The 15,772-nt window shown below is 44.0% G+C and overlaps 1 protein-coding gene across 5 annotated transcripts; it reads right to left on the bottom strand.

Annotated features, from left to right (window-relative positions):
* Window positions 1-364: 364 nt before the first annotated feature.
* Window positions 365-14,664, bottom strand: OCIAD2 (OCIA domain containing 2). 5 transcript variants are annotated; one of them, XM_045183006.2, is made up of 8 exons: window positions 14,553-14,571; window positions 13,458-13,528; window positions 12,235-12,356; window positions 7,877-7,973; window positions 6,251-6,304; window positions 3,040-3,087; window positions 1,981-2,098; window positions 365-713 (listed from the first exon to the last, which is right to left on the bottom strand). In XM_045183006.2, the coding sequence occupies exons 3-8, from the start codon at window positions 12,295-12,297 to the stop codon at window positions 632-634; spliced, it is 462 nt and encodes a 153-aa protein (XP_045038941.1). In that variant the 5' UTR covers window positions 12,298-12,356; window positions 13,458-13,528; window positions 14,553-14,571; the 3' UTR covers window positions 365-631. The 5 variants fall into 5 exon arrangements, with proteins under 5 accessions (XP_045038941.1, XP_045038940.1, XP_045038942.1 ...); XM_045183005.2 differs by lacking the exon at window positions 14,553-14,571 and adding an exon at window positions 14,385-14,546; XM_045183007.2 differs by lacking the exon at window positions 13,458-13,528 and having other exon boundaries at window positions 14,553-14,664.
* Between the last annotated feature and the right edge of the window lie 1,108 nt (window positions 14,665-15,772).

The raw sequence follows: 15,772 nt of genomic DNA, 5'->3' as shown, positions 1-15,772 counted from the left end.
AGGGTCGCCAGTTCAATTCCCAGTCAGGGCACCTGCCTGGGTTGTAGGCCAGGTCCCCAGGAGGGAGTGTGCGAGAGACAACCACACATTGATGATGTTTCTCTCCCTCTCTTTCTCCCTCCCTTCTCTTCTCTCTCTCAAAAAAAAAATATATATTAAAAAAAAATCTTGGTCCTTACATTTTAGAAAGCATTCTACACACCTATAAGAAGCAGTCGTTTGTTCTTTGTGTTTCTATCTCCACTCACGATGGTTTCCTTTGGGGCACGACTCTCCAAGTTCCTCAACTTTTATTCCTGTCCACTTTAAGAAACTTTAAAACCCAGAATGAAAGCAGCATGAACGAATGGATGGGCGAACAAGAGAGAGGACTCTAAATTCTTTTACTTTGCTGTAAGCGAGTTAGGATACAACATTCCTTCTTTTTGGTGTGTGAACTCTCACAGCATGAGTTACACAGTAGTAAAACATACAATTTTCAATTCAACTGATAATCTTCCACCGAAAGCATTTCAATAGAATCCCAATGTTTTTGTTCCACTGTAAGTATATTATTTTAAAGTACACTTGAATCTTTAAATGTGACCACACTCAGAGGTTTGAGAAACTTCAAAAGCCACAGATGCAGAGTCTAGGAAGCTGAAGGCTGTGAACTTGGCTCCTCACTGAATCCATGCTTAATTTTGCACTCCTCACAGGTAAGCAGGCAGTGCCTAGGATAGAAACAGAGAGGTTTGTGCTTTGAAACTGGAAGCTCCTAGTCTTAACACAATTTTCCTGAAGTTCACAGGCCTGATTTCTTAGGGAATAGTAGGAGCTGTCCGTTGGTTTGAGACTGCCAGAATTTCACTCAAAAAAGGCCAAGATGGGAATTTACTGTGGGAGTGGGAGTTGGGTGGGGGAAGGTCAAAGGGGGAAAAAAGGAGACAACCATAATAGCACACACAGTAAAATATTTAAATTTTAGAAAAAGTCAATAATGATGTTCATGTCCAATGTTTTCACAGTACTGTGCTACCTCTCACATACAGGGCCCAGCACAAATAACACCTCTTTTTTATTATCCAATCTTTCATTACAAAATCAAAAGCATGGAATTCTATAATATAACAATATCACACTCCAGCTCACCCTTATGACATTTTAGGTGAAATGTTCCAATTAAAACTGTAAATTATTACACCCACATTATTACCTTACCAACCACACTCAAGCAGGTGTTACTTCTGCGGGACTCTGTAGAATCCACTGGGACAAGTGAGGGTCTTTAATGAAATGTGTCCCCAACACTAGTCCTCCAATACTGTAGTAGCAACAGCTCTTATATACTAGCACTTACCGAGTGTCATAAATTGTCATTTCTATTCCTTATAACATTCCATGAAAACAATTCTGCTCACCATTTTATCCAGGTGAGAAAACAGAAGATTAGAGAGTTTAAGGAGCTTTTCCAAGGTTACATAGTTTATTTAGTAAGCGGTAAAACTGGTTTTCAACTCAGGTACTCGAACAGCAGAGGTAATGCCTTTAAGGCTGGAGTCCTGCTGTTTGTATCCCTGAATGAAAATCGTGACATACAGTAAAGGCTCACTGTTTATTTTTATTTATTTTTAAAAAAAATTTTATTGGTATTCAATTACAGTTATATGCCTTTTCTCCCCATCCCTCCATGCGCTGTGACCCCATGGTAGTAGAAGCTATGACTGCTGATTAAGATACTCTTTTGAAACTTGTATAATGCCTTAAACATAGTAGGTACTCACTAAATGTTTGTTAAGCAAATGAAATAGGCAACTAAGTTAAATAAGAATTATTATTGAAGTTGAATAGCAATAACTCAAAATTTAAAAAGGTTAAAGAGGTTTTTTCCCAACATATGGATGTTAAGAAACTGTTTAATATTATAAATGGGAATGACTTTTTTGTTTACCTCTTTATAATTATCTTCATTACAATCCCTCAATCAAACAGATTACAAACCTGTTATGCCCTGGGCCAAAACCAGCCCCACGTAGCTGATCGTCCAGGGAATGGAATTTACTCTGGCACACTCTTATGTAGGATGCCTTTCCAAGGCCGTACCCCAAGATACCAGCAACTGTGAAAGCAGGTTAGGAAAGATACATTACATAAAGGTTCAGAATCTCCTCAATTACTTTTCTTCTAGACTTTTCTTTATCAATGTAGTAATTTTAATATTTAAAAATCATGATCAATGAATGAACAAACACTGAGAATGAAGCCCCCTTTCAAAGAGCAGGATTAGGAACTGGAGACTTTCTGACTCAGTTTTGATTTGGTGGTAGAAGGGCCAGGAGCGAGCAAGCAAAGACAAGACCCAAGCCAGGCAGCCTCAGGGAGGCCCAGCCAGCAAACAACGTCTGAGGCCACCGGGGATGGGAGAGGGGTGTGGGTGGTGCCTATCGGTAGCCTCCAAATCGCTGCGTAGGAAAGTCTCTTTATGGATTGGAGTTTGGGGAACTGAGCGCATCCTGCCTGCAGTGGGGAGAGAGGTCACCAGGCAGAGGGAACCTCCCAGGAGCAACCTGCTCCTCTCACTGGGAGTGAAGTGCAGACTAAAACTGGAAAGCATCCTTTGTGTGCAGCAGGTCCCTGTATTTCGAGTGGAAGAGGATGAAAACCCAATTGTGCGGTAGTGAATTATTAGGAAGTCCCTGATTTTGAAACATTATTCATTATGTTCACTATAAAAATATCTGAAAAGACTGGACAAAATTAGAAAATGTGTCGCTAATGGATCTATCATTCTGAGGCTCTGCTCTAGAGAATCCTCTTGTGTATCCACTGGGCACTGCTAGGCCGTGCTTTAAAGAGGACTGTCTAAGGTGAGGTCCCCACTCCTTAACATGGTATCAGGAAGTGTGGACTGCACTAAGAACTGTGAAGTGGCAAAAAACAAAGACTGATTTCTCAGAAAGTCAAATGCTGGCATTTTGGTTAACCTAGACATTCATGTCTCCAGTTGCTAAAAACATCTTAAAAAAAATTATTTTTTATTTTTTTACTTCTATGACTTACGTGCAACTTTAGGCAATGCTCCAAATCTTGGGTTAGCTGCTAAATAACCTAAGGAGTAATATATAAATACATTATTATTTCCTTTTACTACATATTTAAATGTATAAAGTATAAGAACCTTCAAAGTTAAAGATACACATGAATTCTTTCTTAATCAGAAGAAATGAACTTAAAAGAGTTATAATCCAATTCTTGATTGAATTTAACTCTCGAATAGCCATTTTTGCCAAGTAGCAAGTGTTAGCTTTAATGTATATTAGCAAGAACATGAAACAGACAATTCAAGAATTGTTTAAAGATATGGAGGCAAAGATGAAGCCAAGGACATATTTCCAAGCAATTACTCACTTCTCCCTCCCCTGCTTATGTAACAACACAGAATTTCAACTTAGAGATTCCCAGTACGGGTCATGTGTCACTTAACAACAGGGATGCACTATAAGAAATGCATTACTAGGTGATTTCATTATTTGTACGAACTTCAGAGACTGCACTTACACAAACCTCAGTGGCACAGCCTCCTACACATGAGGCCATATGGCATAAGCTACTGCTCCCAGGCTACCAGCCTGTACAGCATGTCACCGTGTGGAACAACACGAGGTTAAATCAAACACGAGAGAAAGTGAAACAATCAAGAGACACAGTAGACATGAGAGGTAGGAGGCTGTTGCCAGCATAACATGGCGCACTATTTTATAACAAACTTTTTTTGTCAGTAGGAGGAGAACACTCTACAATAATGATAAAATACATAGTATAGTAATTACAAAAACCAGTAACATAGTTATTTATTTTTACTAGCAAGTATTAAGTACTGTGCAGAATTGTATGTGCTGTACTTTTATGTGACTGGCGGTGCAGTAGGCATGTTTACACCTGTGTCACCTCATGCACGTGGGAAATGCCGTGCGCTTCGACATCTCCATGGGTATGATGTTGCTAGTCCAGAGGAATTTTTTGGCTCCATTATAATCTTATGGGACCACCATTGTAATGTCATCTGTCATTGACCAAAACATTGCTATTTGACACATGACTGTATATATGCCACAGTTTTAAAATAGAAATGTTACAGCCTGTGATAAGCAGAATCATGCCTCCTAAAGATGTCCACATCCCAATGCCTGGAAACTGTGAATGTGTTATGTTATATAACCAAGGGGAATTATGGCAGGAAATGGAATTCAGGTTAATCAGATGACTTTAAGAAGATGATCCTGGACCATTTGGGTGGGCCCAATGTAACCACAATGACCCCTGAATGTAGAAGAGGGCGTCAGCGGCAGAACCGGAGAGATGGCAGCGTGAGAACTTGGCTTTGTAGCCAGAGGAAGGGGCCACGAGCCAAGAAGAAACGTGGGGGGGTATTTAGAGGCTGGAAAGGGAAAGGAAGCCCGAAAGCCCCCAGAGAGGAACACAGCCCTGCTGATACTTGGGGTTCAGACCAGTGAGACCCAGGTTGGACTTCTAACCCCAGAATGGAAAGAAAATGAATTTGTATTGTTTTAAGCCACTGTGTTTGTGGCAACTGTTATGGTGCTTGTAGAAAACTAATCCATAATCCTGGAAAAGTATATTTGCACACACGCAAGAGATGATAGATTTTGAGAAGTTTGATGTTTATAAAACATAATCCCTATTGATGTCGTGACCATATTTTTTTGTTGTCAAAAAGGCTCTGATAAAAACTTGTTACTGATTGATGAATATATTTCTATAAAAAGTCTCTCTTCAGGTTATAAAAATGAAATCATATTTAATAAATCAACTTAAATCCTTAAGAATAACATTGATTGAAAGGGGATTCTCCTAGATAAGTGACATGTGGACTTTGAGACCCCAATAAGAACTAGATCATCTCTCATGTTTGCAGGGTACAAGTACCCTCTTTAAAACCCTGGTCATCAGCAGTGTTCAATATAACGGGTTTCCACAGGGTCCGGTGCTTTCCTGCTCTTTGGGAACAAGTCAGTGCTGAAGGGTTTTCTGGGGAGGTGGAGCCAGGGAAAAAGAGGGGAGCAAGGAAGGAAGAATAGAGGTCAGATGGGGAACTCTCATTGACAGGGAGAGGTTGTGTGGGAGGTACAGGGCAGCTGCTAGGCCTTCCGATCCGTTGTACAAATTAGGGAGCCCTTTCTCATGCAAATGTAGCCTTTCCCCAGGACAAACAGCTAGACCGACAGTGTGGTGGACTTCAACCCCACTTACCACTTACCAGGGACTCTGGTGCACAGAAAGGCACTGTATGCGTTTCCTGTGGTGGCTGTAACAACTTGCCACAAACTTGGAGGCATAAGACAACACAAATGTGTTACCTTATGGTTCTGGAGGCCAGAAGCTCAAAATGGGTTTCACCAGGTGTCTCAGTCTGTTTGAGCTGCGACAACAAGACTGGGGGGCTCATGAACGACAGAAATTTATTTCTCACAGATCTGGAGACTAAAGTCCAAGATCAGGGTGTCGGCATGGTTGGGGAGGCCCCTGTTTGGGGTGACAGACTTCTTGTGGCAGAAAGGGCTAGGGAGCTCTGTTGGGGCTCTTTGTAAGAGCCCTACCATTCCTGAGAGCTCCGCCCCCAAAGGCTCATTACCTCCTAAGGGCCTCACCTGCTAACACCATCACTTTTCCATGTCAGGGTTGTAAGGAGGGAGACTGGGGGCGAGGGGGCGGGGCACAAACATTCAGACCACAGCAGCCGCTAAAATCCAGGGTCCAGGGTCCAGCAGAACTGCATTCCTTTCTAGAGGCTGTAGGGTTTCCTGCCTTCCAGCTTCTGGAGGCCACTCACATCCCTGGACTCCGGACTCCTGGCCCCTTCTTCCACCCTCAAAGCCAACTGTGCAGAGGTGAGTCCCTCTCATGTTGCCATCTCTCTGGTTCCATTTTCTGATCCAACTCTCAAACACCCATTTGATGACACTGGGTTTCATCTAGAGAATCCAGAATAATCTCCCTAATTCAAGGTCAGCTGATTACCAGCCTTTCCATCTGCAACTTTAATTTCTCTTTGCCATGTAACCTAACATAGTTACACATTCCGGGGATTGGGACATCTTCTGGGAGGGGGGTGTTAGCTGAAAATAGTCAAAAGCCTTCACAAAGAAATCCTTCACCACCAAATAAATGCCAAGCACCAAGAAGTAGCCAGGAGGGCCACAGAAAACTGGGCTCTCTTACATGAAATCACGGAACAAATGTTGGGTCTTACCTTGGTGGACTAGGCCTCCGGTAATGAGCATGCTTACAAGAGACAACGGCAGAGCTGCAACACAAACATGCCCCTCAATACTGGTGCTTTAGAATTCGGCGCCTCACCTGGGAGTCAGGGAGCATTACTCTCAGTTTTTTTCTCTGGCCTACTTTGGCAATGACTTTTTAGTCATTTGTTATTTTACTTATCCAACAAATATTTATTAAGTACCACCTGAAGAATTTCCCTGGGTTCTGTCCCAGGCAGTGAAGAAACCTAAAGCTCATGGGTCTCCGTCTCTGACATCGCTTTACCCAACGCCCACCATGCACCAGGCTCTGACCGCGATGTACAACACAGGCATCCCAGAGTGTGCGCGGACACGTAGCTGTCGGATGCGGGAGTTGCCTTTCACTATATATTTTGAAATTTTCAATCCTACTTGTCAATTAAAGTAGAAAACCAGTACTCAAAACTCCTGCATATCCTATCTGGGATTGTTGTCTGCTTTCCTCTTTCGTGACATTTTGTTGTATAATTTGGACGTGTCTATTTTCTGAGGAATACAAGATTGCTACATTCATGTTAAACATGAGCGATGTTTAGCTGTGATTTTTAAAACAGGCAAGTTAGTCTGGAAAGAGAGGTTTCAAGTTTTGTCAAAATGCATCAGATGACTTCTTCCAAAAGCAGAGAGCGATGATAAACATCTAGCTCTTCCTAGCAACCAAAACAAATTAAACAGCAACCAACTTTTGTACCCATATCTCCCCAATGGTAGGCAAATGGGTCGTACTGAAATGTCAGTCTGCTAGGGCTTAATTAAATTACTTACTCATAGCTTGTCAGAAAAGACATGAATTGTTGGGAGAACAATCATCATAGTAATGCATGATGAATATCAACTTCTGGAGTGTTTCTTTCAAAACAATTGATACTGAATTTGAATGACTTGAGAAATCAAAATGAGTATTTCAAAGTAAGATTATCCCTATGTCAGCAATGTTGCAAATATCAGACTCTATCTATAGGCTCTATTATGACACTTTCAAATGACAAATCATGAATTTTTTAAATTGGAAGAGACCTTTAAGCAAAGCCTGAATTCACACCCTTGTCTTATTTATATAAGGCAGGCTGAGAAAGGAGACAACTCAGCAGAAAAGGTTATTTCAGAGACATTGTCGGGGAAGCATTAATGGATGCCGTCAATTTTGATTCATTCCACAAATACCGACTAGGTACTTTATACATGTGAAGCACTGTGCTCGGCTCAGGGATGAAGCAATAGACCTGAAATTATTTCCGAATTCAATGAGGTTAGAATCTAGTGGAGTTTAGGAAACTCTACTCGTTCAAGAAATTCTAAACCACACTCTTGGTACACGTTCTGCATCGCAAGGAGGAAAGTGTTACGTGCAAATCACTTTGCTGCGGTCAAGTGCTCCTAATCAGATATTACCTCTGCCTTTAAAGGTGTCTCGACGTGGGTTTAAAATTTAATAGCCCAGATGTCAAAGTTCTTCAAGGAATTATGCAAAGTCCCTGCTCAAAAATACATCATTACCGTAACTCCAATGCGGTACTTGGGCAGTTTGTTGCAGCACGTAGAATGTTAACACAGGTTAAGAGGGGTGCAGTTACCTCTCTTCCAGAAACTTTCTTCTTGACACTCTCTGATAATCTTGGAAATCTCCCCTCTGTGCATGTGCAGTTTTGACTTTGGACAAAACAACAGGCTCTGTAAGGAAAGTTCTATGGTGAGTTGACTGAAATCATCCGAAAAGCATCCAGTTTTCTTGGAGGAGGAGGGCAGGACGATTTCTCCACTCTGGTCTTGCAGCGTGTGGTTCTGTGCTGGCTGCCAGCTCAGAGCAGTGACCCGTTTCAGCCAGCCCTTCCAGCTGGGAGCACTGGAGGGACCAAGGCAAAGGAAAAATCCCAGCTAGAGAAGCAGAGAGTGACTCATTGACTAGAGAGCAGGGTGCAGAGATTTGGTCAGGAAGAATTGCTGCTGAGGCCACGTTCTCCTTCTCACCTCCAGCCTCTGGAGTTCAGGATTCCTGCCATGTTACCCACTCCCTCTGCCCACTGGCTACCTGCAGACCCAGTTCAGTGTGGCCTCCGGGGGGAAGAGAGAGATTCCCCTACTGCACATTGCTTACACACTCCAAGCACTGGATTACAAATTTTGCATTTATAGACCTATATTCTAATTTACCTATTTATGCTCTGTATACACTTCTAGACTACGAACTCATCAGCAGACGGCTTTGTACTTTTCCTGCATAGTTTCTTCTTTATCTTGACAGTTTTTTTTAAACATAGTTTCTAAATGATCTACACATAATTTCTGGTGGACTGATTGATATGTTTGACATAATTACTTATATTAGTTCTATAGTATTTTTTAGTCATGTTGATATGCTATAATCTGGACTAACACCCATCTTTCATTGTTTTCCTCCTTCGTAGATATGTATGCATTATTCAGTCTTATCCACATTCTCTACTCTCATTTCCCTCTGCCCATCACCGCCACTCTGGGTGTTTAATGTGCATCTTTTGTATGGATGCATTCTTGCAAAATGTTCCTTGTTTTGGGTGCAAGAATCTTTTTAACATGAATAGTATTGCTTTATATATTTAACTTAATTTAATTTAATTTTTTAAAAGATTTTATTTATTTATTTTTAGAGAGAGGGGAAGGGAGGGAGACAGAGAGGGAGAGAAACATCAGTCAGTTGCCTCTCGAATGTGGCCCAACTGGGGACCTGGCCTGCAAGCCAGGCATGTGCCCTGGCTGGGAAGTGAACTGGAGACCCTTTGGTTCTCAGGCCAGCGCCCAATCCACTGAGCCACACCAGCCAGGGCTATATTTAATTTTATTTTGAAAAATATTATTAACTTGCCCTGGCTGGTGTGGCTAAGTGGAATGAACGCTGGCCTGCAAACCAAGAGGTCACTGGTTTGATTCCTGGTTGGGGCACATGCCTGGGTTGTGGGCCAGGTCCCTGGCTGTGGGCATGCGAGAGGCAATCAATTGATGTTTCTCTTGTACATGGATGTTTCTCTCCCTCTCTTTCCCTCCTTTCCCCTCTGTCTAAATATAAATAAATAAAATCTTTAAAAAATATTTTTAAGTCACCCTTTTTAAGATCTACCCCTATTGCTTTATTCATCTGTGTCCCCTAATTCTCCAGGATGCGTCCAAGTCCCCCTACCACGTGTTCCCTACGGGCCCATGTGAGAACATTTTTCAGATACATATCTAAAAGTAGAATATAGGGCCTGCCCACTTCCGCTCTAAGTCTTGCCACACTGCTCTCCCCGGTGGCCGCGCCGAATCACTGCCACCCGCAGCACCTGCATGTTCCTCTGGGCCTCCAGAGCCTGCAATATGGCTACTTACCCTGGATTCCAAGGTGGTTAAAGAAGGGATTTTCTAACCTTGGCATTGTCCAGTTTTCTAAATTTTGACAGTCTAATAGGTATAAAGTAATAATTTATGGCCTTATTTGCATTCTCTGATAACTAATGTGTTTGAGTGTCTCTACATACTCTTCAGCCAGACTGCCCCCTTCTCCTCTAGTGTTGACATAATAAATTCCTGCAACTGGCCCTGGGTGGTCATCTGTTGTTATATATTGGCTGATTAATTTTTTATAGTGGAAAATACACATAGGATTTAGCATTTTAGCCATTCTGAAGTACACAGTTCAGTGACATCAAGTACACCCGTCCACGGCGTTGTATGGCCGCCATCACTGTCTAGTTCTCAAATGTTTCATCTCCCCAAAAGAAACCTCACACCCATTAAGCAGTCTCTCTTCATTCCCTCTGCCCTTTAGCTCCCTGGCAACCACGGACCTGCTAACTGTCTCTATGGATTTGTCTGTTCTGTAATTTTATGTAAACGGTATCCTACAACAGATGACCTTGGGCGGCTGGCTTCTTTTCCTCAGCAAAATGTTTTCAAGGTTGGCCCGTGTCATAGCACGCACCAGCACTTCACTCCTTTTTGTGGCGCAATACTCCTTGCACAGTTTGCTTACCAGTTCATCTATTGGCGGATATTTGGGCTGTTTTCACCCTTTGGCTATTGTGAATAGAGTTGCTATGAACATTCCTGTCCAAGTTTTTGTTTGAACACATTTTTAATTTGACTGGGCCACATGGTAATTCTATGTTTAACTAACGGAGGAACCACCAAACTGTTCTTTGCAGGAGCTGCACCAGTTTGCAATCCCATCAACGGAGTATGAAGGTTCCAATTTCTCTACATCCTTGTCAACACTTGTTACTTTCTGTTGGTTTTTTTAAATTATAGAGATGCTAGTGGGTGTAAAATGGTATCTCGTGGTGGTTTGGATTTGCATTTCTTTAATGACTAATGATAGTGAGTATCTTCTCATTTGCTTGTTGGATATTTGTATATCTTCTTTGGAGAAATACACATGCAAGTCCTTTGCCCATTTTTTAACTGGGTCATTTGTCTTTTTGTTGTTGAGTTGTAAGAGCTCTTTATATATTCTGCATACTAAACTCTTATCAGACATATGATTTGCAAATAATTTTTCCCATTCTGTGTGTGGTTAACTCATTCTTTACAAACAAATTTTATCTAATTTGTTCCTTACTAAAAGCCACACTTGCACTTCCTTGTTTGTGAATCATTTATGTAGGTTCTCTGCCATTTACCTCGGGGAGTTTCAGTGTTTTTCTTGTTGAGGTGCAGCTCCTTGGCTTTTGAAGTTTACCTTGCTGATTTTGCCTATGTTCTTTCTGGAACCTTTTGTTGGGAGTGGATGTCAATGTGGAGAATGGTCACTATTTCTTGAGCACTTTCCCATGGGCCGGGCACTGGGCCAAGCACTTTACATGTGTGATCGATCACAAGGCAGGAGGACCCTGTGGCACCTGCGCCTTCAGAGCTCTACAAGCAACCCAAGCAGGTGGCCTCTCTCTTCTTTCTCTATAACTCCCCACAGCACAGTCCACGGAGGTGGGGGTCAGGGTGAGTCACAGCGACAAGAAGGAACAAATTCCTCCTTGTCACCACTCCCCACTTCCCTTAGTTCCTCAGCAAACACTCCTTATCATAATGTCAATTCTCTTCCTGGTTCCGCCCGGGGTGAGGCAGAAATAAGGAACACCTTCCTTTCTCCCCTCCTCCAAACACACACACACATCCATACATCCAGGGTCGGGCCCAGGACCCCGGCTGTCACAGCAACTGTGAGTCCTGTAGTCAGGACGGAAGCTCCTGCGCAGCCTCCCTAGTAGACGCTGGAGACCCTTTTCTATACAACCGTAAATGTTTTATGGCTCTCCATTTCACGAAGGCAACTCAGGTGTCTAAATACTTCTCCTTGTGACTTCATATCATTTGTCTGTTTGACTCTCCTTAAACTTTGCTCCTTAAATATCACCTCCTCCATAAACTATTTTTCACTTGAAAAGTTGACCCCAGGGAACATAAACTTCACTTACCCATCACAATACTTTCTCTTTTCTTCATGTATCTATCCCTGAAACACGTAACATTCATTCTTAACAAGTTGAAAAGCTGGGCTCTCAATCTGATGGCTAATTTAGTGGTTAAGGACTCTGCTCTCCTGAGCAGGAACCCCTGTCAGCAGCTTACATTTATAAGGTTAGCCTTGGTAGCAAAAATGTAAAAACAAGCATCATGTATCACTCTGTTAGATTCAGTTAGGAGTTTTGCTCTGCTAAGGGGAGCCTTTTCAGTCACTGATGTCCTATGTAAGAGTTGCTTAAGCTGGATGCTAAATAAGGAAGAGTAAAGAAAGGATTTCGTAAAGAAAAATCAAAAAGGTGCTTCTCAAGGCAATCAGAAACACATTCTTTTTCCCCATTTCATTTTCCCTGAACCCATCCAACAAAGTGCTGGACTGAAAAAAGTAAGATGGGTGGCCAAGGATGAGGTTTAAGGAGAGTCCAGTATGATGTTCCTTTCAGGTGGTGAACTGAAAACAGACCTGCTGGCTTGGTGGGGGCAAATGAGGTTGATCGTGGTCTCCATGCGTGGGCCCTGACGCCATGATGACTTGGTCCCTGCTTCTCTTCTACTTGCGTGCACTCAGCTGACTTGACCCAATGTCTAAGGGAAGGAGAAGAGACTCACTGTGCTGTGACCGAATGTTCATATCAACCTTAAAAACAGCCTTAATATCAACTCACCTCTTTGGAAAACTTGCTTTCATTTTGTCATTAGTCAATATCCAACCCCCTGCAAACTTACTTTCTAATGCACCGCCCCCCACAACGAATGTGAAATGTCATGCTCTGAACAGTGAATTGTTGTACTGCCTATAAATTATGTCCTAAAAGAGGTTTCAATTCATTAACTACACATATATTTACTGAGTGTCTATCAGTTGCCAGGCCAGGGGATACAAGGAAGGATAAGGCGAGCTCAGTGCTAAAGGAGCTCACAGTCTAAAGGGGAAGAGAAATGTCAGCAGTTACCCAACACGCCAAGGGCTGCCCGAGAGCTAGCTATGCCAGGGTACTAAGGAGGGAGAGGAAGAAAGGTCTGATCACTCTGGTCAAGTGTAAGACCAGAGTCTAGGACTCAGGTTTGTAGAGGGTAGATGGACTCCCCAGCATAAAAACCAGTTTGAAAGGTGCTGTTGTAGTCCAGGCAAGGAAGTGTAGACACCTGAACCAACACCCTGCTTGGAAGCATAGAGATGACATACTTGAGTCTGGAAATGTTGAATTAGAGTGCCCGTGGGTGCACACATTCAAATAGCCAATAGGGAGTAGAATATTTGAGGATTTGGGCCTGGAGTTAGAGAGTAAGAGTAGATTTGAAAGATGAATTTGGGTGCTGCCAAATTCATGACAGGTAAGGCAAGAAACATATAAAATTGTCTAAAAAGAGTATTGGAGAATGTGAACATTGTGGTCAAATGAATACCAATGGAAGAAAAAGAAGGCCAAGGAAATGACTGAAAAAAAAATAGCTAGTTCAAAGGGGAAGGAATGAATCTTTGGGGTCACATGACTCAGAAAGGTGATTTGGCAATGGTGGACATAGTTGTCCAGGTGGACTATGAACCCCCACCTGGCCAATGGCCACTGCACTCTGCAGCCTTGGACTCCACGACTACCACTGATTTCCCTGCAAAATGAACCTCTTAAATGCAATTCCACTTCCTGCTGAACTGTCAGGCAAACGAGCCAAGGTGGTCCTTACCTGCACCAAGTCTCACTTTAGGTACCTAATGTTTTTGTAAAGGTAGCATGATGCCCTGCCAGTGGACAGTCCTGGAATCAGAAAGACCTGAATTCAGATCCTGCCTCTACTCCTTGCTAGCCCTGTGCTTTGGGGCAAATGACTTGCTGTGTTTGTGAGTCAGCTTTCTCATCTGTTAAGTGGGGGTAATGGACAAGCAACCTTGAAGGGCTGTTGCAAGGATGAGGGATGAGGTCCTTAAGTCCCAGCTCAGCACCCAGCACCCAGTGCACAGTGAGCGTGTGAGCAGGGAAGAGTGGACCTGGGCACCTTAGTTCTTGAAGATCTCCACGAAGTCTTTGCTGACCTAAGGCCAATTAGATTATCTATGCTCAGTCAGAGTTAGGCCGTTGCCTTAAATCAAGAAGCAAAGATACATATCTCAGCTTTGGTGGTCAAGTCCCCTGCACCCATTAATCATCAGTCCACACCTACGCAAACCTTCTGAGGGTCTTGCCTTCCAGGTGCAGCTCCCACCACTAGGCCCGGGTCCCTCTGCTTCTTGGGGGTGGGGAAGGAATGCTGACAGGTGGGCAGTGGGAGGGAGGTACGCAGCAGGATCAGGGTGGGGGCAGGTGGTCGGAGGGACGGCCCGAGGAGGGTCATCACACTCTCTAATGGGCGGAGGGAGCCCCGAATCAATCTACCGGAATCCGCTGCCACCCCCCAGTCAGAGGACGCCTGTACGACCCCAAGCCCACCAACCTTACCCAGGACCCGGCCCCAGCCCGAGCCGAGTGGAGGGGAGTCTGCAGGGGCCACTCTAGGCGGCCTGTGCTGACCCTCAAGGCCTGAAGTGCCCGGGTTCCTGAGGACCCGCGGAATAAAGTGGCTAGAGGAGGCCACCTTCTCGCCATCTCTCCCACTGTCACCCCGGGGCGGGCTCACCTGCGAGGTGAGGATCGCCTCCCAGGTCGCGCGTCTTCTCAGCACAGTCCGTCTCCCTCCGCCGCTACTGACACAGCCGGGACCGCGGCCCGTCTCCCCAGCGCCCGCCCCTGCCCCTTGCTGCCCGCTGGAGCCCCAGATCCCCTCACCTCTCTTCTCTGAGCTCACCTGCAGCCTTCTCCTTCCTCCTCTTGCTCCGCCCCTCCGCTCGCTGCTTCTCACTCAGTTGGTGCAGCCCTATTCCCACCTTTCACTTCCTTCCTCTGTCGGTGGCATCAGCACCCACCCTGAACTCAGGCCAAACCCGGCTCTTGCTAGAAACTCCCACCCCACCCTCAAGAATTGTCCCGACAGCTGGGAGACCCTACCTCCTTGATGTCTTTCAAATCACTCCTTTCCTCCCGTCAATAGCGAACCAATCATTTCCTGAACACCCTGGGCTTGGCATTGACGTTCACTCATCTGCAATTCTTTAAAAAAAAAAAGAGAGAGATACAATTGACATATAACACTATATTAGTTTTAGGTGTACAACATAACATTTCCACATTTGTATACATTGCAAAATGATCCCAGTGAGTCTAGTTAACATCCATCACTATGCGTAGTCACCTAGTTACTCCTTCCCCAGTTTTCCCCCCTTCAAATGACAACTTTTAAGGTCTACTTTTTTTTTCTTTAAGATTTTATTTATTTATTTCTAGAAAAAAGGGAAGGGAAAGAGAGAGAAAGAAAGAGAAACATCAATGGAGAAAGAAACATTGATCAGTTGCCTTTCGTTTGCATCCTGACTGGGGACAGAACCTGCAACCCAGGCATGTACTCTGACTGGGAATTGAACCAGCAACCTTTAGGTTTGCAAGACGCTGCCCAACCAACTGAGTCACACCGACCAGGGCAGAATCTACAATCTAGCAGCTTTCAAATATGCAACATAGTATTATTAATTATAGTCACTATGCTATACATGGCGTCCCCATGATTTATTTCTTTTGCAACTGCAAGTTTGTACCTTTTGACTCCCTTCACCCAAGTCACCCACTCCCACGCAGCCCTTTCTTCAACCCTTTAGGGTGACTACCCTTAACCTCCTTTGATGGGCTAGGAAGCTGAGGTGTGCAAGGCCACACTGGGAGCTTGCAGTCAAAGCCGAGTCAGCTTGGTCCTGGGTTTCTCCTTCTACTTTTCTTTGTCTACACCCTCTAGCCTCCTGCCACTCCCAGCCTTCAACTTGTAGGGGGGAAGCTACTGGTGCCTTTTCCTGTACTGAGTTGGAAGAGAGGTTGTGGACCACACAGAAGGGCCTCATCCTCTCTCACCTTTTCCCACTGTTCCTGCTATGCCTGCTACCTTAGCCCCTCCACAGTGCTCACCTGGCCTCCTTTCTG

Source organism: Desmodus rotundus, chromosome 4 (genome assembly GCF_022682495.2).
Source record: "Desmodus rotundus isolate HL8 chromosome 4, HLdesRot8A.1, whole genome shotgun sequence".
Taxonomy (NCBI): Eukaryota; Metazoa; Chordata; class Mammalia; order Chiroptera; family Phyllostomidae; genus Desmodus; species Desmodus rotundus.
Note: the sequence above shows the minus strand (reverse complement) of the source record. Positions and strands in the feature narration are given on the sequence as shown.